Here is a 23,179-nt window from a genome sequence, read left to right as displayed (position 1 = left end):
AATATAGCTTGAACACAAGGACAGGATAGAGTAGAAATGTGATGGGTAAAAATCAATGTCATCCCTTCCATCCCTCTTGCAACACTTACCAGGTTGTTGCACTGCCATTTTCCACATCTATAATTAAGCTAATTTAGTAAAATGGTGTTTTACTGCCTGGAAAGCTCTCAGTGGTGGCCAAATCAGCAGATGTAAAATGGTGAATTTTAGGATGAGAGTGGTGAGTGGTGCATTTGCCCCTGACAGCTGGGGGGGATTGGTTGGGGCACTGGGTTCAGATTCTGGCAGTTCTCCAGAGGGTGAGTGAAGGACCAGGTGAAGATGGGACACAAGGCAGGATGGAGAGTGGGCTGAGGAGAGAAAGTGTCCCCAAATCCATTCAGTTTGGATACTGTGAGCAAATCAACCTGTGTGGGCCCCTGAGGACTGTGGGTGTGTAACTTCCACCAGCAGCGTGTGTCTGTGTGAGCTAGGGTATAAACTGACCCAGTATAAGGTAATTTGGAATTAAAAGTAGTACAGATTTGGGAACTCAGATCACATTCTGAAATCAAATTTAACCTGAGTGGAAGAGCTGACAAGCAGTGAAAAATACTGTCCTTAAAGGTAACATCATCTTGAACATTACACGGGATAAATTTGACTCAGTATGGGAAAATAAGCATTTTTCTGTGTTTATGAGTTCTCTTCACTGATCTGTTTATTCAACTTGTCTTCCTTGGTTGATCACAACTAGCTTTGAGTGCATCCCTGCAATGTTTACTTTCAAAGTTAGTGCCAGAAGAAGTTATTTGCCTCAGGACACAGCCCCTGACACTGGGGCAGAGGGAGGCTCAGGAAACATGCACAGGGGTCTTATAGCAGGAGATGGAGTTGTTCAAACAATTAAAATGGTAAAAAGTAAAACCTTACCTTAAAAACAAACCCCAAAAATAATTTAATGACTTAAGCATGTTAACTGCTTTGCCTTTGTGTGCTTTTTTTGAGCTGTGATGTTATCTGATCAGCCACTGGCTGATCTGGGGGTGATTAGGGTCTATGCTTATAGTTATGAGCATATGGTATATGGTTTTAAAATGGTAAGTTTAAAATAATTACATTCTGGTGCTGTTTTTTAAGAATTATTTAATTATCTCTATGTTCTAGAATGGTTTTGCTGCCAGTTAATATTCAGTTCTGGCCTGGAGCCATCAAAATCCTAAGGTTTCCTTCAAGTTTCATAATAATGTTAAAATAGAGTTGCTCAGTTTCCTTTAAGGAAGTGAAATAACTTCCTTTGCTTTTGTTTTTACTTTCTCTGCAGTTCAGAGGCTTGTATGACCTAGTATTACATAGGAAAGGGAGTAGGAATATGGAGACATTCCTGAAGTGCACAACACAGAGTTGGGCTCGTGACAGATTTTCCTGAGTATTAAAATTTGGTTCAAGCAGAGCCCCCAAAGTGCTGCGCTGGACTGATGGGTTGGTATTGACTTCAGGTTTTTTAATACCTACACAGTACTGTAGGACATTGATCTTATTTCCAAACAAAAGGAGATAAGCAAAGCCAGATCAAAACACTTACTGAAAAGTTTGTCTGAACTGGGGAATCTCTTGAGCTAAGGGTTTATGTGGGCCAAAAGAAACCAAAGTTAAGGACACCTACTCCTGGAAATATTTAATGAGCTCCATTTGCTGTTCAAGTGAGTAAACCATGTGAAATCTATCAAGTCATAGCTGGAAAACCAAAGGCCAAAGCACAGGGACTTTCAACAATTCATAAAAGGAATATGAAAATAAGAGAAGAGGTTTTAAGCTAGCAAAGGAACTGCAGTGGTCTCTTCAATAGTTAAGATTTGGGTATGCCATGAAGTCTGACTTTTAAACAGGGGAATGGCTTGTGATCCGTTGTTGTTTGAACTCTGTTGAAGGCTTTGTAATTTGACATATTTTATTATAGTTTGGATTTTATTGGTAGGCTGGAACACACCAGAGAAGCTTCTCTGTGGTCTGAGGGGAGCAGTTCATGCTGTATCTTGTTCTGTCCAGAATGCAGCTTCAGATTCAAACCCACATCCATCTTCAGGGATTGTGCTGCACTCGGAGCCCTTAGAGCAGCATTGGCTGTGCCAAGCAGACATCTCTGGGGAGGAGTTCAGAGGTTCCTGTGGGTGCTGTGTGCAGCTTTCCTGGGTGTTTTCCACGCTGGGGAGCAGAGCTCGGGCATGGAGGTTCCCGTGGAGGCTCTGAGCCCTCAGAGTGAAGTGATGCACAGCATCAGTGACTAAAGTATGAACCAAAAGGGAGAGCATGTGTGAGCTGGCAAGTGTGAATTTTGCTGCTGACCACTGTTTTGTCCTCTGGTCTAAACAGATGTCTAAATCTGTGAGAAAGCAGAACATAAAGAGCTGTGCACACTGCTTGGAATAAACATGCCATAATTGTTTCTATGTGCAGCTCTGCCTTTTCCCTTTGTTTACTGTCAGAGCTAATTTAGACTTTTGTTAGGTTCCTCCAGGCAGGGGCATGCCATGCCTGTGTCCTGGCTGATGGGAACACTGGATATTCTGTGTAAACAGCCCAGTGAAGCTGGTAGGAGCAAAAATGCCTTTGCTGTCAGGGTGCTGCCAGAGCCTGGGCACAAAGGCAGCAAGCTGGCTCCAAGCTGGGTCTCTAAAGGAAAAGTGTTCTGGAGAACAGGAGAATGAATTTATAGTGGGTTTATTTATTTATTTTTAATGAAAGGATGTACAGGATGTGGAAATAGTATTTGAATTGCAACTGTTGAGAACTTCTCTCACATATACTGATAATTCTAGGAATAGCAGAGAGCATGGAGAAGGAAAAAAGTGTTCTAGGGCAATTACTTCATCCCCAAAGAATCAGATATTTATAGTACCTTGTATTTTGAAACTATGGTTTTCATCTCTAAATTAATTCATATATTTACTTATATTTTTATTAATAGTTCTAGGAACCACTGATTATGTAGAAGCTGCAGTGCTGATCTTGTTTAGTGGCTTCGTGCCAGAAATTATTGTGCTTGGTCTAAAAACACACCCTTGTGTTGGTATTCAAGTGTTTATAAGGGTATTTGCAACTCACAATTATGGTATTTCTTGCAAAAGTACTTGTTTGAGTTTTCAGAGGCATTTGGTTTTAGAAGTTTCTTTGCAAGACGATTAGTGGTCAGAGTACAGGGAGGTAAGATGACACACCTAAATGGTTTGCTATGCAAGGGTGAAAAAACCAATTAAAATCCAACACTTTATTTGCATGCTTTTTTAACAGTTCTCATGCTTTTTTGTTTTTTTTTTTACTCACTTGTGGTTGTTCAAGATAATGTGGGCATCATTTCATCAGAAAATTGATGAATTGAAATTCCAGAAACGGAGAGATTTCTGGCTGCAGAATAAGTCAATTTCCAATGCTGTGAAACTCATAAAGAATAGTTGCAGTGTTCTAAGGTTACACTGCATTAACTATAACATTAATGCACAAAACTTGAACATAGATGTCTCTGTGTGACTATTTATTGGCCAGTTTCAGGAGATTGATAGACTGGTGAGTTCTAAGTTCAGTAAAACAAATACATTCTAAAGGATTTAGTCTGGCAAAATCAAATGCAAACCCAAACTGTGCAAACACTTGTTCTGCTCTGGCATCTGAGAGAAGGCAGCTCCTGGTGGTGACTGAGTAGGACAGAAATGAGAAGAAGGAAAGCCCTCTGAGGGATGGAAACTGAAGGTGGCTTTTCCAGCATTTCCAGTGTAGAACTTTACGAGAGTCCTGCTCAAACTTGAAAGCTGCTTAGGAGGAAGAGGTGTTTAAAGTGTTCACCAGTTTGTCTGCTTGTGCACCTTGATGTTTAAAAGCTCAGATTTTGGAGTCAAGGAAACCTTGTATTTTGAGAGCAGTGGATTATCTTTGAGGTGTGTCAGCGTTCAGCCTGGCTTGGAGTCCCTTCATCACTTCTGTGTGCTCAGCACTCATCAGGCTTACTGAATTCAGGGGCAAATCTGCTGCACAGGGAAGGTGAGTGCTGTACAGAGGGGCAGAATTGTTCAAGATCTCTGATCCCGTGCCTTGTGTGAAGTGGGAGCTCATGCTGCTCCCTTGAAAGGCTGGGCAGTACTGCTGGGCCATGCAATAGCTCTGCACTGTGCAGGGCCAGCTGTGCCACTGTGGGGATCTTGGAAATGCCTAGGTAAGGAGGAAACTTGCAAAGACAAGAAAAATTTGGATGTGGATGTTGTCATGTGCTAAAATATATTAAACTTCAGTATCTTAGCTGTTTTTCTTTTTAAATCAGATACTTGTTGGTAAAATGTTAAGTAAGTAAAAAATAAAATTATCTTATAAGTAACCATTAGTTTTTACATATTAACATGTAGCCGTGCTCTACTGGACAGGCACTGCTTCGTGCTGTTTCCGTGCTTTACTTGTGGAGTGGTACAAATTGCCTTTTTTATCAAGGCTTATTTATCTTCACTTAGGTGTTGGGGTTTTTTTTTTTGTATGTGTGGTTTTTTTGTTTTTGTTTTGTGAGGCTGCTGACCTGTTTGTACTTCCAGTTGAGTTTTGTGTGTCCTGTGGTTACTGACTTCCAGTTTAACTCATGGGGTAGGAGGGCTAACACAAATAACACTACTGAGCAGGGTTTATTTCATATTTTCAATGATGAGCCAGTTTTACTCTTTTTAGAAATGCATTTATTTGCACCAAGTGTTGTGACCTATTTTGCTTAAATGCTTTTTTTTTTTTTTTTAAAAAGAGTGTTTCTTGTTTTTTTCCAGTGGGGAAATGGAGAATTGTGCTGAACAGTATCCCAGATGCTGTGTTACTTTGTGATGCTGTGCAAAATGTACCCTCAGTGTTGCAGGGATCATATGTTCAATTTAAATTGCTGCTGCTACAGTGACTGCAGGGGTTTTGTGAGGGTTTCCTCACTGTGACAATTACAAGCATCAGTAACCAAGCAGGTCATGCTGACCAGGGAATTGGTCCTGCTGCATGTTTCCATTTCTCTCTGTTCTGGTTCTTGCCATGGATCTTTATAGCTCTGGTCCATTTGGTCATGACCAGAAAATCCCAGCCACTGCTTTGCATTCCTGCAGGAAAAAAATGCAAATCACTTGCAAAGTGCCAAAGAAAGGGTTTGGCTTGTGCCATTTGCTGACACAACTATTTTCTGTAGTTGCTAATTCAAGAGTATGAGCTCACTGTCTGAAGTTGTCTGGGGGCTGGACTTGGGAACAGATGAAAGATGTGCCTGGTAGGCTGCTGCCCAGTGGCTGGGGAGTGGTTGGTGCAGCATCACGAGTTAAAGTGAAAGTCAAGGCAGAGCTTTTCATTATAACTGTATCAGGAACTGTCACCTTTATTTCAGATGCCTTCAAAACAGGCTTTGTCACAAAGTAAGCCTTCAGATGCAAATGAAAGGCAAAGGATACATCACAAAGAAATGATAGTTAAAATCTCTTATGCAGTGTAGAGGTATCAGACTTATGGGTGGGTCCCTCTGTTATTCTTTTCTAAAACTACCTGTGAATGTTACTCCAAATCAACTTTATATCGTCTGTGGGCTTTTTGTTCTCCCTCCTACACTCTATAAGCTTGCTCCAAAATACACTTTGCTCTGTCTTTGGCACACAGTTATGTACAGACTGAGCACTGCCTTCCTTTTGGGGCAAAGTCTCCATTTGTCTTTGCTGCTTTTTCATCGTGACCACTTTTGCTCTCTTATGTTTCAGTAGACAATGTCATTTTGATGCAGCACGTCAGATAAATACAGTGATTTTATTGAGGCAGACTTTGAGGAGTACTATTGATTATTTATGGAGACATGCTGTTTTAATCAAGTGAACTCATTTAAGCTGTCATGGTGAGTCAGTATAATTCTGTGCTTGTGCTTCATGCTGGAGAGTAGGTTTGTATTATAGATGATGCTGGTGATTTAGAGGATGTAACAGCATCAGTCAGTTGGCACAGGAGTTTGGCAGTGCTGGTTTACTGTCTCATATAATCTCACAAGTGCTTTGAAAGCAATGATGTAAAGTTATTTTCAGGGCCTGACTTTACCAAAAGAAGTGTGGCCAGTCAGGAAATGCCTTGTCTCTGGTGTGCTGAGTTGCTGGTGCTGCCAGGGGAGGCTCTGTGTGATGCCCTGGCTGGCAGTGCCCCTCCAGTGCTGAGCACAGTGTAGGTTAGTGCTGCCAGCTGCTCTGCCCTGCCTGGGCTGTGGGCTGCCTGCCTCTCTCCCAGCATTTCTCGTAGTTACTAATTTTTCCTGACTCCCTGGGCTGGCCTTCAACCATAAGGCTGTTTTTACCTTGCTGTGAGCATGCAATAACACCTTCCACCAGCACTTGTGTGAGATTAGGTAAATACTGAGGGTGCTCTGAGTGCTGTGAGTCATTCTGGCATGTTTTGATGAGTTGAGATTTTGGATTGTGTTTAAAAGGAAAGGTTCCATTCTGTGGATAGGTATGTACGTAGGTATGCTGCAAAAGGTGACTGAGAAGGAGCCTTTTACTTACCTACATTTTGGTGTAGGATGCTTTATTAATGACTCTCCTTATGATTTTCTAAACCATTTAAGTGTGTCACATTTAATATTAGTGTGACTGAAATGTTTGGAGTTGTTAAAGTCATCTCTATCAAGTACTGCATTCATAGAAACAGAACTGTGGAATTGTGTAGGTTGGAAAAGCCAGCAGTGCCAAAGCCACCAGCAAACCCTGTCCCTGAGCACCACATCCACAGGTCTGTTAAATCCCTCCAGGGATGGTGCCTCCACCACTGCCCTGGGCAGCCTGGGAAGAAATTTTCCCTAATATCCAATTTAAACCTCTCTGTCTCAGAGATGAGCACCAATCACTGCAGTTTGGGCAGAAGCTGCTGCTCCTGGCACTGAGTGCCCTCCAAAAGCAGTGGGTGCTTCCCTGGCTCTGAACCACGTTCCTGCAGCCAGCCAGGTGCTGCTGTGGGATTGCCCGTGCTGTGGATGGAACCATCCCTTCATGGTGTGGAGATGTTGGGGCTGGGCAGGACCTGCACCACTCTGTGTGGGTAAACAGATGAGGATCAGCAGTGCCTGAATGTCAGCTTAGCAGGGAGGGGATGCTCTGCCCTGCTCCTGCTGTCTGATGGTCTGTCCTGCACACCCAGCTGTGTTCTGCTCTGTGGTTTGTGTTGGTTTCATATGCATGTAAGAATAGTTTTGTGTTGGTTTGCTTTTATTTCTTCCCTCTCCAGGCTTAATTTTATCATTTTTAGCTTAGCAATGCTCCCTTCAGTGAGTGCCCACAATGGTTATTGTGCTCCCCGTGTGGCAGCCTGGAGGAGCAGAGGCTCCAGGATTGTCTCACATCCCTTCACCTGCTTCCCTGCAGCTTCTTGCCGAGGAGGAGCTGATGGCAAATTGTGTTGACAGGCTTTTAATTAACAGCTTCTCAGCAGGAGCTGTTCCTATGCCTCATAAGTCACAACAGAGCAACTTTTAATTTGTTAGCAAGCCAAAGTGTATTCAAAAGAAAAATCTTTCCACTTTGTAATTTCTTGAATGATGCCTTTCACACTCCATGTTTTAAAGCTTCTGATCTTGCAATTAAGGCTTAAAGCTCATTAAGCTTAATCAGGAAGACATTTTGCTAGTATGAAGTGTGTAAGATCTCCTATTTTTCAGTCTTTAATTTTTCTTTTTTGTGGCAGCTTTATTTTGTGCAACAACAGTATTAATCTGTGTAGACTGTGCACAAGACCTCTTGTTCCTGAGAGCTTTTAAAAAGATTTTACCTTCTCCTTCCTGCTAAGTCTATTTTTTGCTTTTTCTTGTGGTTCCTTCTGTTGTCCCATCTGTTTGGTTGAACTGCTTTATTCTCTCCTGGTGTTTGGAATACACTAATCCTTTTACCTTCTATCTTTCACAGCTTTGTTGAATTGCAGTGTGTAGTTCAATTTTGCTTCTGCCTGCCCTTCACTAGGATGTTCCAGGATGAGCTATGATTTTTTTGAAATTGAGAACTGTTAAAAATTGTTCCTTCCAACTTTCCCTCTCCTTCTCTTTTTACTTTATTTTTATTACTGCTTGCACATTCCATTTGTGGTGCTGTTAGCCTTTGGGGAAAATACTGTAATGACTCTGGTTTCTTGCTTCTCAGAATCTCCAGATCTTTCCATTTTTCCACAGTTTCCAAAAGCTGTAAAGGTAGTTGTCCAAGTAAAATGAGTTGGAAAGACCTCAGTCCTGCAAAATGTGTGTGTATAATGGATTTCACTTACTGCGATCACACAACTCTTTTCAATACCAGCCCCAGTGGATGAAATAAGTTCAGTGATTCCTGAGACCTTTTTAAATATCAGTAAGAAAATTAATTGGAGGGGAAGGGAATGGTGTAGAAAAAAAATCAGAATTTTGAGGTTGTGCTTTTATCAACACTCAGAGATTAAAATCTAAGATGGTTCATTTTTGGAGTCCAGAAGAGTTTTGATAAGCAAATATGTGTTAATTACATGTGTATGTAAGACTTGTCATTCTCAAAAGCAGGAGAGATAAAGAGAGGCCTCTTTCTGTGAGGAAATAAGTTCTGGGCCAAAAAGAAATGGTGGAGGGGAAAAAAAGTTACTTTCTGTCAACAGGTTTGAATGTTCAGTCATAAACAGAACTCAGTTCAAAGGATCTGGCAATCTCAGAAGATTTCTTTCAAGACTAACCAATTTCCTGCAGCACACTGTCAGTGCTAGGAGGAGGCATCTCTTGCACATAAGAGCAGCTGTTTTTTTAAAAAAGAAAAAAAAGGCATGTAAGGGGGGAGAGCAACCCCTCTCATCCTTATTTAGAGTAGTTTTCCACAGGAGAGTGTATATCTGTGAAAACAGGGCACTTGAGCAAATTCTGTACTCTTCAGAATGTCATTTTGCAAGGAAAAGTGTGTTTGGATGTTTTCAAGAGAGGGCTTGTTTTTTTTTTGTATTTTTATTTTTGCAATGAGTAACAACTGCTGTGGCTTTATTAAATTTTTGTTTACTGTGTAGTGGGACTGACAGCTTTAACACTCTTTATTATCTTAAGAATTGTGAATGTGAGTATTAAGCCTGTGTTAGCAGGAACTGGCTTCATTTTATGGAAAATAGAAATATTTTTTATTTACCTGAAAGTTTTGTTGTGGAAATACAGTTAATCCTATTTTTGGGGTGAAGGCAGCTTCTCCATTCTGTTGTTGCCAATTTAAATTACCTTGTGTGCTTGCCTTTATAGGATAACTGGTTCTTCCACATCTGAAATATAATTTGCCTCTATTTTGTTTGCAGGAACCAGAGATACCTGAAGATGAAACCATGAGGAGTGAGCAGAGTGAATAATAATGCTTTTCCGAAACCGCTTTCTGTTCTTGCTGGCCTTGGCAGCCCTGTTAGCCTTTCTGAGCCTCAGTCTGCAGTTCTGTAAGTGTCCTCATGTTTGTTTTCCCCATATGGTGCTCTATAGGTGTGTTTAAAAATCGCCATGATTACATGTTGTTTAAGCATTCTTTCTTTATTGAAATACTTGGAGTTTATTTTGGGTTTTTTTTGTTTGTAAGAATTTTTGTTTGCTTGTTTTCCAAAAAAGTAAGAAACAGTTTTGTGTGCAGGAATCTATACAATCTAGAGAGTTCAAATCAGGCTACTGTATTAAAAAAAAAAATCTGCATTTTGTAGTAGTAGTGCAGTTGAGTAATTGAGTGTGATTGAATCCTTCCATGAAAGTAGGCAAACGACATTGGAGTGAAAACTGCTGCAATTCCTATTTTACATTGCATCAGATCAGATGGGATTTAGGAAACTGCTGTGAGAGGTTTGAGTGCTGGAACTTCTCCTGATTTGTACCCTCCCTTCAGGGAACTTCAGGCAGTTGGATTGGTTCAGCAGAAGTGGGTGGTTTGTTCAGGAGCAGATGAATTGTGCTGTGCTTCAGAGGGGCAGTGCAGGTGACCCATGGGCACTGTGCCCTGTCCCTGATTGTCGCCTGCTGCAGCAGAGAGAACATTTACAGCTAAAGCCATGTTTTGTGTTAAAGTGGTCTGTACCAATTAATGCACAGCAGTGCAGTGAGTTCTGTTAGAAGGCAAGTAAAAGTCCAGTCCATAGGATAGGATAACATTCTTTGTTGTTCTTGCCATCTTTCGTTGTGTTTTACTGAGCACTGTCCTTCTGGGCTGTGCTTTTTTCTGCCCAGTGAAAAAGCCCCCAAACCCAAAAGGTTACATTAGAATTAGAATGTGTCTTTTGAACATGACAGAAAACTTTAAAAAAGGGAGGGAGGGAAGATGAAAGAAACTTTGTGGTTTTCTGTTGTTATTTTAGTGTGCTTAAACTCATCTACGTGTCATAAAGGGACCTGTGGCTCTGAATTGCTTTTTCAGGCTCCTCTGGGCACCAGCCAGGGGTCTGATTGCAGCTTGTTTTGCCCTTTAGGCTCCTTATAGCTCTGCCCTTGATGCTCTAGGGTTGGTTCTGAATTGTGCACAGGGGGAAGGTCCTGGAGGAGCTGCAGCTGAAATATGAAACTGAATTGTTAACTAAATGAGTTTTATTTAGAGATGAGGAGGTAGGCATTTAGGAGAGTGAATCACATTTCATCTAAAGATAAAATGATTTTCTGCATAATTAGAACATAAAATTTCTGCTAGAGATAAGGATGTTGGAGAAGTGCTTTAAAAAGCATGTAAGCTGCTGGAGGCAGCCAAGGTGGAGCTCACTGCCAATGCCAACACTGATACAGAGAGCTTTACTCCAAGAGAGCTGCAGTACAGTCTGCTGGGAGCCAAGACATCCAGGTAGCCTGATACTTTAACTTCTGCCAGCTTCAGGATGTAGAGCAATTGGTCCAAACTTGGAGTAAAGTCCATCTCCACAGCAAAACCAAAACCCTCTTGCATCAGCTTGTGCTTCCAGGTGAGCTGTGCCAGCTGGGCACCCTGCAGCTTCAGGTGAGTTACAGTGCTAGCACTTGTTGTTGTTTTATCAGGAACTTTGTCACAGCCTCATCAGTGCCTGTTTCTGTCAGGAAACACTGATTTTTCACATCCTCAGAATAACTGTTGAACTTTGGGATTGGTGAGTCTGGCTGGTCTCAGCTTTCTTCAACACCTAAATTAGCATGAATCCCTCCTTCTCCATCCAGCACTTACAGCTTCTTTGCAAATAGGGTAAAATTTGAGCTGTTTTACCCCTGCTTAGGCAGAACATTCTGCTACAGGCTCCTCATGACAAGGCAGACACTGAGATCTGGAACAATTCCCCAGTGGAGCTGGTGCAGGGTCTGGAGCGCAAGTCTGATGAGCCGTGGCTGAGGGAGCTGGGAGTGTTTAGCCTGGAGAACAGGGGGCTCAGGGGGTTATATCACTCTCTACAGCTACCCAAAAGGAGGTTGTACAAGGTGGGGATCAGTTTCATCTCCCAGGACAAGAGGAAATAGTCTCAAGTTGTGCCAGGGGAGGTTTATATTGAGTATTAGGAAAAATGTCTTCACCAAACGGGTGGTTTGGCATTGAACAGCCTGCTCAGGCCAGTGGTGGAACCACCATCCCTGGAGGGATCTCAAAGACATGTAGATGTGGCACTTGGGGTCATGGTTTGGTGGTGCTGGGTCAGTGGTTGGTGTTGATCTTAGAGGTCTTTTCCAGCCTAAATGATTGATGATATGGTTTATGTTCATGGAATGAAAATGAGTGTTTATACATTTAGACTCAGGAAAATGCCCAAGCCACTGATTTATTTTGTTTTGTTAGAAGGGAGGTACCTCCTGAAGCATTTGGAGTGGAAATGAATGTTTTATGCTGTTGTGAGATTGTGAATCTCTGTTAGCAAGCAGTGCACAGCTTTGTGGAGGAGGGCTGGTAATTTTAAAATATGCTACTGCTTTTCTAAGCATGAAATGTTGAAAATGTCTGTTCCTTTCTGTGATAAATTTGTTTATAAAAGCAAAACACTAGTAACACTAAATGTATACTTATACAAGTGGTACATATCTTCTATTTTCAAACTTCTTTAGAGCAGAGCATAACTCTTGTAAGTGCTTGATATTTTATCCCTCTTATCCACATGTGGAACTGTGGCATTTGAAGCCAGACTTGTGAATTTTAGCTGACTGAAGCAAAGGGAGTAGTAAAGGGCAAGCTCAGCTGTTTTTCTGTAGGTTCTGACTCAATATTACAAACAGCCCACCCTGGGCTGGCTGACAAGGTCACAGTCTGGCTCCTGCTTCAGCTGTGAGGGTTCAGGAATTGCTTGCAGCAGTTTGCCACCCAGTCAAACAGAAAAGGATGCTGGTTGACTTTAATGTGCTGTGCTGGGAAGGACCTGGGAGTGCTTTGTGAGCAGTGGTTTCTGCAGCTCATGAGGTGGAGGTGGTGGTGGTTGTGTGAGCAGTCAGTGTGTCCTTGCTTGTAAGACAAACTCCTGAGGCACTTGTTTCAGAGCTGATAGTTGTCACATCTCGAGTTCAGACACAAGGAGAAAACTGCTGGGGAAAACAACCCCAGGGTAGGACCTAGAATCCTCAGTGTTGGTAGCTGGGGGTGAACCCAGGATTGATAAAAAACTCTGTCCCCTGTTGTGATGTTTGCTCGTTCTTGGTCCCTTTCTCTTCTCTTGTGGTTTCTGAGTTCTGTATTCTGCTTTCCTGTGCTGTTTTCACCACAAGGCTGGTGCTTTCTGTGGATACTAACAGCTCAGCTCATGGGGTAGATAATGGAGAAAGCTTCCCCCAAAGGCTCTCTGAAAAGCTCTGAGAGCTGGAGGTGTTCTCTCCCACCAGCAGACTCAGAGGATGGACATGGAGCAGCTGTCCAGGACCCGGGTCAGGAGCTGCCTCAGCTCTGTCCCAGGGTGGGACAGGCAGCTCTTGGAGCAGGTGGTTCATGTTTGTCACATGTGTGTGCTGGCTTATGTTTGTCACATGTGTGTGCTGGCTTGTGTTTGTCACATGTGTGTGCTGGTTTATGTTTGTCACATGTGTGTGCTGGTTCATGTTTGTCACATGTGTGTGCTGGTTCATGTTTGTCACATGTATGTGCTGGTTCATGTTTGTCACATGTGTGTGCTGGTTCATGTTTGTCACATGTGTGTGCTGGTTCATGTTTGTCACATGTGTGTGCTGGCTTGGCTGCCTGCATCAAACGCCAGCTGCATCTCCTTCATCTCCTCATCCTGGCTAGAAGGAGATGTGTAAGCAGATTGCTGCACAGCTGGAGACTCCTTTTAAACTCCAACAGTCATTCTTCAAGGTGATGTAGTGCTGTGGGTCCTGTGAGACACAATCCTTCCTGCCAGGGCCCTCTGTCCTGTGCATTTTGGGCAATGGAGCACTTGGTTCTGCTCTTCATGTCCTTGAACAGGAGCAAAAGGCCCAGGGGCTGTGTTGAGCTTTGGCTGCCCATGGGGCTTGCTGCTTTACTGGCAGCTTCACAAGGAGCAGTAGGGTAGGGGAACTGGCTTCAGGAAGTCCTACTGTTTTCAAGCTCTGTGTGTTTATTGAGGTAAATAATGTCACATTTTTTTTCCCCTGAACATTCCTGGTGAATGATGGGAGAAATGCATTTGAGACACATCTGAAAATTTACTAGGAGATTTTAATAACTGTTCATAGTTTTGTCAGATTTTGTTACCATTTGTAGTAGGCACATAGAAGGCTTTTAACAAAGAGTTTATACTTGCTGAAAAGGTACAAGCCTTAACAGTTCTAGACATCTTTAATATAATTGTGTAGCCTGGACTTCAAAACAAAAGGCTGGGGCCAGATGTGCCCTCAAGTTCAGTTTTGCTATTAATGCATTGTACAGAGTTAAACCTGAGATATCAGCAATAGAGGGAACATCTCTTTAATGGCAAATGCCACTGGATTTTGTAAATGTTTGAATTTTTAAATAGTGTATGAAAATGACAGTGTTAAAAGTTAACATGAAAGAAATGTTCCAGTGCTGGCTAGAAAAATACTCTGTCTCTAATGGGTAATTATATCAATGGAACATTTTTGTTTGGGAAGCCCATTGGATTGGGAAACTGGTTGACTTCCAAACCAAATATGACTGGCAGATTAAAGTTTTATTAGGAATTGTCATTGTTTCCCTCTTGTTTTATGTTTGAGGCCAGATCTACAGAAAAGAGTGGAGAAGTATTTTTCTTATAGTGTTTATTAGTCCACATGTGTTTTATATTTTTCTCCTCCTTGTTTATGTAAATGGACATGGTTGTAAAACAGTTTAAAACTTCAGCATTAAAGACAAAAGGAGAGCTGGTTTTGATAGACTTGTCAGTTAAGGCTGTTCTAAAACGTAATTATGTTGTTTTTATCTGGACTTTTCAGGGTTTCACTTTGTCAGAAAATCTGCAGAATGGAAAGATGAGCATGTTCTATACTGTGTATTTTGTCTCTGTAAATATTATCTATAATGCTGTTGACTAAAACTGGGCAGTTTCCTCCTGTACAAAGACAGAATATATGTAGGGATACTTCATTCTTTTTTTGCCAGAAGAAGAGGTTGCAGTGGCTGAGATCTTTGTTCCTGTTCTGTGCTGTGTGACTGCCTGGAGCAGTGCAAGGGGAAGGGAAATGCAGTGGCTGGGGGCAGCTCTTGCAGCTCAGGGACAGAGGATGGCAGTGCACCTGCATGCAAAGGATGTGTCAGAATCCAGCTGTGGGCCTGCAGCCTCCAGCTAAGGATGTAAGACAGAATTTAGGACCCTGTCAATGTTAATTGCATTGGTGAGCCCTTAGGTCAGTCAGGAACAGCAATTTACAAGGAGATCTGAAGAGCAGCTTTCTTTTTGCTCCAAAGATTGGTACCTGAGAAGCCAATTACTGGGCAAACACTGGCCTTTCATTGCATTCATTAGAAGCATCTGTGACTGGCAGCAGAAGCCTCAAGGTGGGGACTCCTTGAATAAACCTTGGCTGAACCAAATGGAAAGGCAATTTAAAAGCTGTCTGTTAGGATGCCATGTGTACATTCTGTAAAATTTGCTTGACAATGCTTTTTTTACTCTGTAATCAAAGGCATGGAAATTAATTTTTCCATGAAGTAAACACTTTTTGTTTTAATTTTTTTCCCTATTTACTGAAAGCCTAAGGAAAAAAGTAACAGTCAAGAGAAGAGGACTAAAATGATAGTGGGAAAGCATCCCTTTTTACAGGGTTGTTTTTTATAGCCCTGTGGCTGACATCCACTCTAGACTGAGCTTCTGAGGGCTCTGGCTCTCAGGCAGCTCTTGCCCATGGAGCTTCTCTTCTGGTTTAGAGTTTGTTTTTCTACATACTTGGATGCTTTGATCAGTGGCTTAGGCTTGCCTTTTGATAAAAAAGCATCTTGGTGACTGCCACTGCATTTTAGGATGTTGGCCACTGCCCCAGCAGGGTGCTGGTTCCCATGTAAAGTGTGGAGAGCTGTTTTATGGGTTTTCGGGGGTTTTAAAAAAATACTTTCTCTGCCTCGATGGGTCATGCTTGGGTGTTGGTGTATCAGCATATCTGGAAGTGACATTTTGCTGTTCCAGTAATATTTTCCCTCTACTTTCTGTCATTTGGTTTCACACTGGAGGTTTTGGTTTTAAAGATGAGTCACAGGAAGCAGGAATTGGGATTTTCCACACAGAAAAGCAGAAGAGTTTTATTTCATTGGCTTGGGCTTTGCCAGCAGCTCTTACTTGATGAGGACAGTGTGGGCATCATGTGCAGCACTGAGGTGTTTGGGGTTTAGCCTGAGATCTCACCAAGGCTTCCTGCAGCCCCTGCTGGGAGCCAGAGCCCTGGGGCAGTGGCTGCTCAGGTGGGGATTGCATTTTGCTGCTGTATACAAGTAACTATATTTAAAACCCCACATCTTTAGAATGCTTCATGTAGAGAACTTGTTTTTGTCATGTGTTACCAGCATATGAAATTAAAAGGAGAACAGATATCTCCCTTCATGAATTTTGCCTTCGAGCTCCTAAGCATGGCAAATTTTCCACTCATGAGAAGTCTCTCTGGGTTTTGCTCTTCAGAAGTGCTAATTTAATCTGAATTTAAGATTAAAGGGAAAAACAACCCACAAATAATAAATCCAAAGCTCTGTGTATTTTAGCAACAAATAAAGAGAGCTAACTGTAAATACAGAGATTTTTTAAAAGATCCTTTTTATGTTTGTAACTGGATTTTAAATAACTGTTTTGTGATTTTTCAAAAGTGGTGCTATAATGCATCAATCCCCAGAATGAACCCCTGAAGGGAAAGGAGACATGATGAATTCTTGAGAATGATACTGTGGGGCAGTCTTACTTTCTCCTACAAAAATAGAGCAATCATTTCAAAGTAGTTGCTTTAAATATAGGTCAGGTTAAATCACTTGAGACAGGACTTGACCAACAGAAGTGACTTGTCAGGCTACAGAACTTCATAACTCATATTTAACTACATATTCTGACTTCAGCCATGGTGGTTAGTTGGACTGCATTTCAGCAGAATTAATATGAAGTGTTAAGGCACATGTTTGAAGGCTGCTGTGCAGTTGATTCTGTAGTGGTAGGTCAGGTGATTTATTCATTTTTATATTAGCAAATTCTGTCTTGTCATTAAACCAGTTCTCTGCCTTTTCTTTTTCACAGCTCTTGAAAGCAGAGTCTGGCTGCCTTACAGGTCACTGCAGGCATGTTTGGAATGGCATGTTTGTCTTTTAAGTCAAACAAAATTATTCCTAGGATTTTTCCATATGTTTATTGTATACTGGGCTAAACTATGTTTTAACAACTGAAACATTGTTTTAAATTTGGATATTCACCATATTTTGTTTGTAGAAATAGCAGAAAGAGAATATTGTTCCTAATGTGCAGCTGTTTTATTCTGTATAAATGGAGAGTCAGCGTTAGCTCACACAGGTGAAATCTGCACAGTGTCAAGCCTCAGTTCTCCCAGGAGCATGGCCCCTCTTTGTGGGGTTTGCATTCTAAGAATTCACAATAATTCACATTTTCTTAGCTTTATCTCTTACTTTACTTTTACCAAAGCTTTTAGGACAATGTTATCCATTAATTGCAAATGAATTCATCATACTTTAATAATTTGCTGTCCTTTGTTTGAGATTTGGGTTCTGCATCTTCATCAGAGAATGTTGTGACCCAAATTTCCCTTCTCTCCTTGTTCAGTGAGCAGGGTTTCAACAGGACAGGAACAGGACCCTAATGTCACTGGGTGTAATGCAGTGGTGCTTTCCCTCTTGCTAGGCCATGTGCAGTCTTGTGAAAAGCATGGAGGGCCACTTAAACTTCATGTTTGATGATAGGTTTGTTTCTCTGAGCTGTCCTTTGTTCTTGCCTTAATCCCCACTGTGCTGCTGCAAATGAAAACCATTGGGGTTTATGGATGTGCTGGTTCCACTGTGTGTATCTGAAAGAGAGATGCTTAATATGCTTCATACAGTTGTTCATGTTTCTCCTTAGTCCTTTTAATTTTTCTCTTGTGAGTTGTCTTTCAGGCAGTTTTGTTCTTTTATCTGTGCTTTTGCAGGAATATCATTGCTGAAATGATACAGAGACTGACTTAATCCAAAGTGTCTTGTCACTTGACTGTAAAGATTTTTTAAAAAATTATTGTGTGTTATTGGGCATGTGGAGTTTCTGTGATTAATAAAGTGTCTCAAACTGCACTGATTTTGAAGATTTTAATGCCTAGAGGCAGTTTTTTATTGCCTTTTGTTTTTTCTAACAAGAGTAATCTCTGTTCTCAAAATTAGTTCCCTTCTGGCCTTTCAAAGCTCACTCTCTGAGAGAAAAGCAGTGCTTGTACATACTAAATTTCATTATGATTTATTTTAAATGAGGCAGGGTCTAAGTAGTTTGTATTTAAAAGACTGGGGCTTTTGTGGACTTGCTGCAGTGAAATATGAAGTCTTGTAAAATGGAAGTGATCTCTCTTCATTACTTCTGTGAGATGGCTGGATTAAAAGGTCTGGAAACATATGTGGTGTAATTTTGGGTTTACCAACTGTGCACATTAATGATGAATGAAGACAAAAAATAAGATTCACTGTCTTCCCCTGAGCTGTTTTATGGCAGGAGTCCCAAAGATACCAATAATTCTCGGATCCAGAGAGCACTGTTCTGAATTCCTGAGATTGATTGTCAAGGAAGGTTTCCCCAGCACAGAAATCTGCCAGGTTCTACTGTATTAAATATGTTTTGAGGTTTGCTGCTGGCAAATCCATGGCAGCTTTCTGTGCCTTGGCCTGGTGTTGACAAGGACAAACAAGAGAGCTGGCTTGGCTTGGGTAAGCAGTGGCATATGGTGTTGAGATCACTTCCCTGAGCAGGTCACTTTGTGGACAGAAAGCAGTTGGGAATAGATGTGAAACAGAAAAGTGCTAATTTAATGCAGTAGTGAAAATATTGATTTGAATTTGTAAGGCTTTTTATCTTGGAAGGACAGTGCTGTAGAGAAGTGCCAGATGTCTGTGGGTTGTGTCTGACTGATGCCATTAACATATGAGGCACTTGATGCCCTGTGCCTTGGGCTGCAGAGCTTTGATCTCTGCCTCCGGCCAGGTGTGAGGCAGGGATGCTGCAGGGAGGGCAGGGACAGCTCAGGAGATAGGATCAGAAGATGCCTTTACCAGTGAGCTGGTGTAGTTTGTTGCAGCCCAGAAGCTGCTGCCTTGGTGTTTTGACACCAGGGGAGCAGTACTTGTGAAGATGTGGTGGGCAGAATGTGATTTTAAGTCTCTTTATTTCTTTGTTTTCCCTGTGTATTTTGGGATTCTGGGTGTTCAGTACACATCCTAATGACACTTGAATGTCAAAAGACATTTTGCGGTGAGTCTGAGGAGACTGAGTCTCCCCATTCTGAGTTTGGGGAGAGCCCTAAGGAAAAGAGGCACCTAGGATGATAGAAAGGAGTGGTGCATGTTTGTCCTGTGTGCAAGGAGCTCTCACAGGGCTTCAGCTGTGGAGAGCTCATGTCAGCAGCAGATTGCTGGGTAACAGAACAGCAGCAACTCTTGAACTACCTTGAACTCTGCTTTATGGGGTGTATTTTTGTATCATGCCCAGTTGCTGTAGATGAGAGGATCACTGAAGCCTGAAGGATTTTTAACCCATGTTCCTGAGAAAATACTTTTTGCTGTGTGTTCTTCTGCTGTGCTGAATCTTCTTGGCTGCTGTGTTGGTGTTCAGTTCATGTGTGAAATCTGCCAAGCATCCTTTTTCAGTCCTGTTGCAATTGCTGCTGCACAGCTTCCCACTCCAGTATTTGTGGGACTCATACAGGACAAAAGGAAAGAAAAAACCAATCAAACCCCAAACGAAAAGCAAAGGCAAAGGTCCCCACCCCCTGGAAAAGGATGGCAGAGGCCCTCAGTGCAGTGTATATCAGTGCAGAGCAGTTGATCTTTATTTTGGGACAATACTATGGAAATGGAAGGAGTTGCCAACTGTTTCTGAACGCAGCTGATAAAAGCTGTTTGGAAAATCTGTTCCAGGACAATTCAGTTGGATTAGCTCATTTAGCTGGTGCTCAGTTCTGTAGACAGAAGCAGGACAGTGCTTTAAAATCTTCCTGCAGTGCTCATGACTCTTGTTGGATAAGCAGCAGTGGCTGGATCTACTGTATTTATAAAAACCATGCTCAGGCCACTATTCCCCCCTGTTTAGTCTTTGTGTATTTAAGCCTTGTTTGGTGGCCCTCAGGACACTGATTTGGCACAGATGAAGTCTTCCCACAGCATGATGAGATGTGGCAGCTCTCAGCAATAGGAGGGACTTCACCAGAGCCTGGTGGTTTATTGCCCTTCTCACGTGGGAGTCCCGGTGGGGCTGTGGTGGCCCAGGACTGACATAACTGTGTCACTGCAAGCACTGCTGGGCTCTTTTTGCATCTTGTCACTGAACAACATGGAGAAGGAGCACGATGTGACTTGAGCAATGTGTTTACAGAGCAGCAAATCCATCTGCTTGTCTGGGTGTCTCACAGGAACCTCCCCCACTCCCCCCAGACCCAGTGCAGAGCCAAGCCATGGGGTAATTAGTGACATGCTGGGGAAGAAAAGCTTTAGCATGCATGTGTATTTATTTTAAAGAAATTATTATATTAAATTGATGAAAATATAAATCTATTTGGTGGTGAACATTACATGTAGAGTTTCAGTGTAGTAGGAAAATATGATAAAATACAGCAAGTAATTTTTCACTTTGGGAGGAGAAGTGGAAAAGGATTGTCATCTCTAGAGCTTGAAAAGGCTCAGATTTGCAGTAAGCATTGCTGTGTTATTGCTGTCAGGCTGAAAATCCTGGAAGCTGTTTAAGCAGTGCCATATGCCCTTCTGAATTGTCCAGTGAAAAACAATGGGAGGCGGGGGGAAACCCCTGAAACGATAAAGCTCTTTTCAAAGTCACATCTGGACTTAATAAATGCAAGCACACATTGTATAATTTAATGTATCTGCTTAAATTAGGTCTCAAACACAAGAGTACAAGGCCTGCCATGTTGTGTTTGGTGCAAAAAGGATTTTCTTAACATATTTATTTTCCTCATGTAAGTTGGATTGTGACCTTGTAAAAAAATCTGCTAGCCATGCAGTTAATGCAGCTGGAAATAAGAAACCTGTTCCCTGCAGTACTGGTGTTTAAAGGTAAAAAGCTACCAGGCATGGTGGTTGTGTGTAGTTGTTCTATTTTACCTTTGAACATGAACACACAAGTACTGAAATCTGTTTTTTTGCCCTGACTCTGATATGGAATAAAGCCCTGGATCAGTCCCTGTGAGCTGTGGCTCCATGGGCAAGGGCTGCTTTGGGCAAATGCCCCAAAATAAGGAAAACCTTTAAAGAAGGTTCACAGCTTGTGAGGCAGAAAATAGGCAGGCAAGTAGGCTTTGCCCCACTCTGGGAAGGGGTAGGAGGGTTGGCTATTTCTGTCCAGCTCTGTGAAAAGCAGCTGAGGAGAGCAGCCTATTTATAGTAGCTCTCAGCTGTCCATAGGAACATTTGCATCTCCAGTGGAAAACTTTAGGGATCTGAAAACTAAGTAGGCTGAAGACTCGGGTGGCATTGGACTGAAGAATAAGCTTTTGGTTGCATTTCATGTAAGAAAATAACACCAGGATTGATTAGAAAAACTAAGATGCACTTACAAGTTGCAGCTGCAATTGTGTTATTATTCTGGGGAGAAAGCAGGGACTGTGGTGAAAAAACTCATGCTGGGTGTGTAGGCTTCCATTTTGTTTGTGTGTGGCAGGAGAGCAGTGTTAAGTCTTTATTTTTTTTTTTCCTTATGCCCTAATGTTTGTTATTCTCTTCAAAACATTAAAAATCTAAATACTCTAGAGCTCACACTCCTTCCCCCTTCATCAGATCTGACTTCCACTGGGTTAGCTGAGCTCCATCTGCAGCCTCCTAAATTCCCTGAGTTCCCATTTTCTGTCAGTGAACCTAGGATATACAGGATGCTTCAGAAAACTTACATTTCCTGCACTTTGAACAGAGTAACAGTGTTTTTATTTCAAATTTCCCCTGGGTATTTTTGCAGTTGGAGGAGAGTGGTTCCTCGTGTTTGGCTGCCCTGCTCCCAACTCCAGCAGGTTTTGGATGGAGAGTGGCTGTAGCTGAATTCTCCAGGAGAAAGGCAGGAAGGGACCTGATGTTTCAGGCTCTCTGGTGACTGGGTCTGCAAGGCTAAAAGAAAAGGGAGATCCACCTCATTTCTTGATTAAATCACAAGAAGTAATTGGGGGAGGAAATGGGACTTAGTTCTGTGTTACCACCATGAAACTGAAGATGTTTGAGGAACTACAAGAGGAAATATAAACATAGCACTTAACAGAATTTTAAAAACAGTGTTTTTCTGATGTTGACTCAAGTATGCAGAAATTTACCCAACAAAGATGAGTGCACTGAAATGGACACACACTCTCCTCATCCACCCAACTGTGTGAATTTAATCAATTTCTCATGACAGGTTAAAATTTCTCTGTAAGAATTTGAAATATGATGCTCTGTTTCACAAGTCTGCTGCAGCATTCCTCATGGCCTTCCAAAGTAATTGGTTTTTTTGCTGTAGGAAGGGAGATGTCCATGTTTATTTGATAGGATCAATAGAACTGTTCTAGTGGATTTTAATTTCTGGTGTCAAAATATGCTGTGCTGAAGGCCATGACAGAAGTGTGGCTCTGCAGTATCAAGTGCAGGTGTTCAAGGCTGCTGTGGCAAGCATTTTTCAGCACTTTTGATTAAAAACACTGCCATGAAAAGAATATTTATTCAATGATATCTGCTACTTGCTTGCTATACCTAAATACTGGTTTTTTTTAAAGTTTGTCCTAGAATGTGACATATAGGCTGCTGGCAATAGAACTGTGCTGTAAGACTGCTTGAGAAGTCTCTAAATTACTATGATTTCTTTCACAGAGGGAAAAACAGCAGCAGCAGTCCCAAAATTGAGTGAGTTAAATAGGTGTATGTGTCTGGGCACATGTCAGCCCATAACTCACCACTGGTGCTGAGTGTTTGCAAACTGTTGGAAACTCAGAGGGGATCTGAGTCTCTGCTCGCTGCCATTTGGCTGCTTAGTCAATCCTGTGAGCTTGGGAGTTCCTGCCCTGTTCCCTGCTGAGGCTGATGGATCTGTGTTGGATCCCCCACTGTCAGAGTTTGGGCAGGTAACATTTCAGGTGTGTAAGGAAGGAAGGGCTCCCCTCTGCTGCCCTGCCACAGCTGCACTCAGGGTTGTACCTGTGTCACCTTGGAATGCTGTGAGGTTGAAATACTGGGGAGAAATTGCACTCCAAGGAGCCTTCTTTGTCTTCCCAGGTTTGTTAAAGCAGAGCATTGCATTGTTGCTATTCCAGGTTAAATTTAAGTGTGTGCCCTCCTCCATTCCTCACTGTTTTTCTCTCTATTACCCACCTCCCCCATAGCTCCCTTCACTCTTTTTAAATTTTCTTTGTGATTGTGCTCAGAGAATTTCGCAGCACTGTGGGAAGAAAGCCTTGAAGCTCAGAGCCTGTTCTGTGGTGCAGAGGGGGCTGTGGCTGCCCATGAGCCCCTCTGTGCTTGAGGGACCCCTTTTGCCCCTGCTCCTCAACAGGCAGGACACACAGCAAGAGTGGAGAAAATGGAAGGGCAAATGCTTGGGGAAGCAGAGTTGTGGTGAAAAAAGTAGTTAAGGGATTGAAACTGAAAAGACACTGAGGATTGTCACT

The 23,179-nt window shown here is 42.1% G+C and overlaps 1 protein-coding gene across 3 annotated transcripts in view; it reads left to right on the top strand.

Annotated features, from left to right (window-relative positions):
- PXYLP1 (2-phosphoxylose phosphatase 1) overlaps positions 1–23,179 on the top strand; it is a 47,899-nt gene that overhangs the window by 5,257 nt on the left and 19,463 nt on the right. For 2 of the 3 annotated variants that reach the window (XM_059479724.1, XM_059479722.1), the window contains exon 2: positions 9,292–9,423. In XM_059479724.1, the coding sequence (XP_059335707.1) occupies positions 9,345–9,423 (79 nt within the window). In that variant the 5' untranslated portion in view covers positions 9,292–9,344. Of the gene's footprint in view, positions 1–9,289; positions 9,424–23,179 lie in introns of those variants that run through there. The other variant, XM_059479725.1, reaches the window with a different exon arrangement.

This window comes from Ammospiza nelsoni, chromosome 10 (assembly GCF_027579445.1).
Source record: "Ammospiza nelsoni isolate bAmmNel1 chromosome 10, bAmmNel1.pri, whole genome shotgun sequence".
Taxonomy (NCBI): domain Eukaryota; kingdom Metazoa; phylum Chordata; class Aves; order Passeriformes; family Passerellidae; genus Ammospiza; species Ammospiza nelsoni.
Note: the sequence above shows the minus strand (reverse complement) of the source record. Positions and strands in the feature narration are given on the sequence as shown.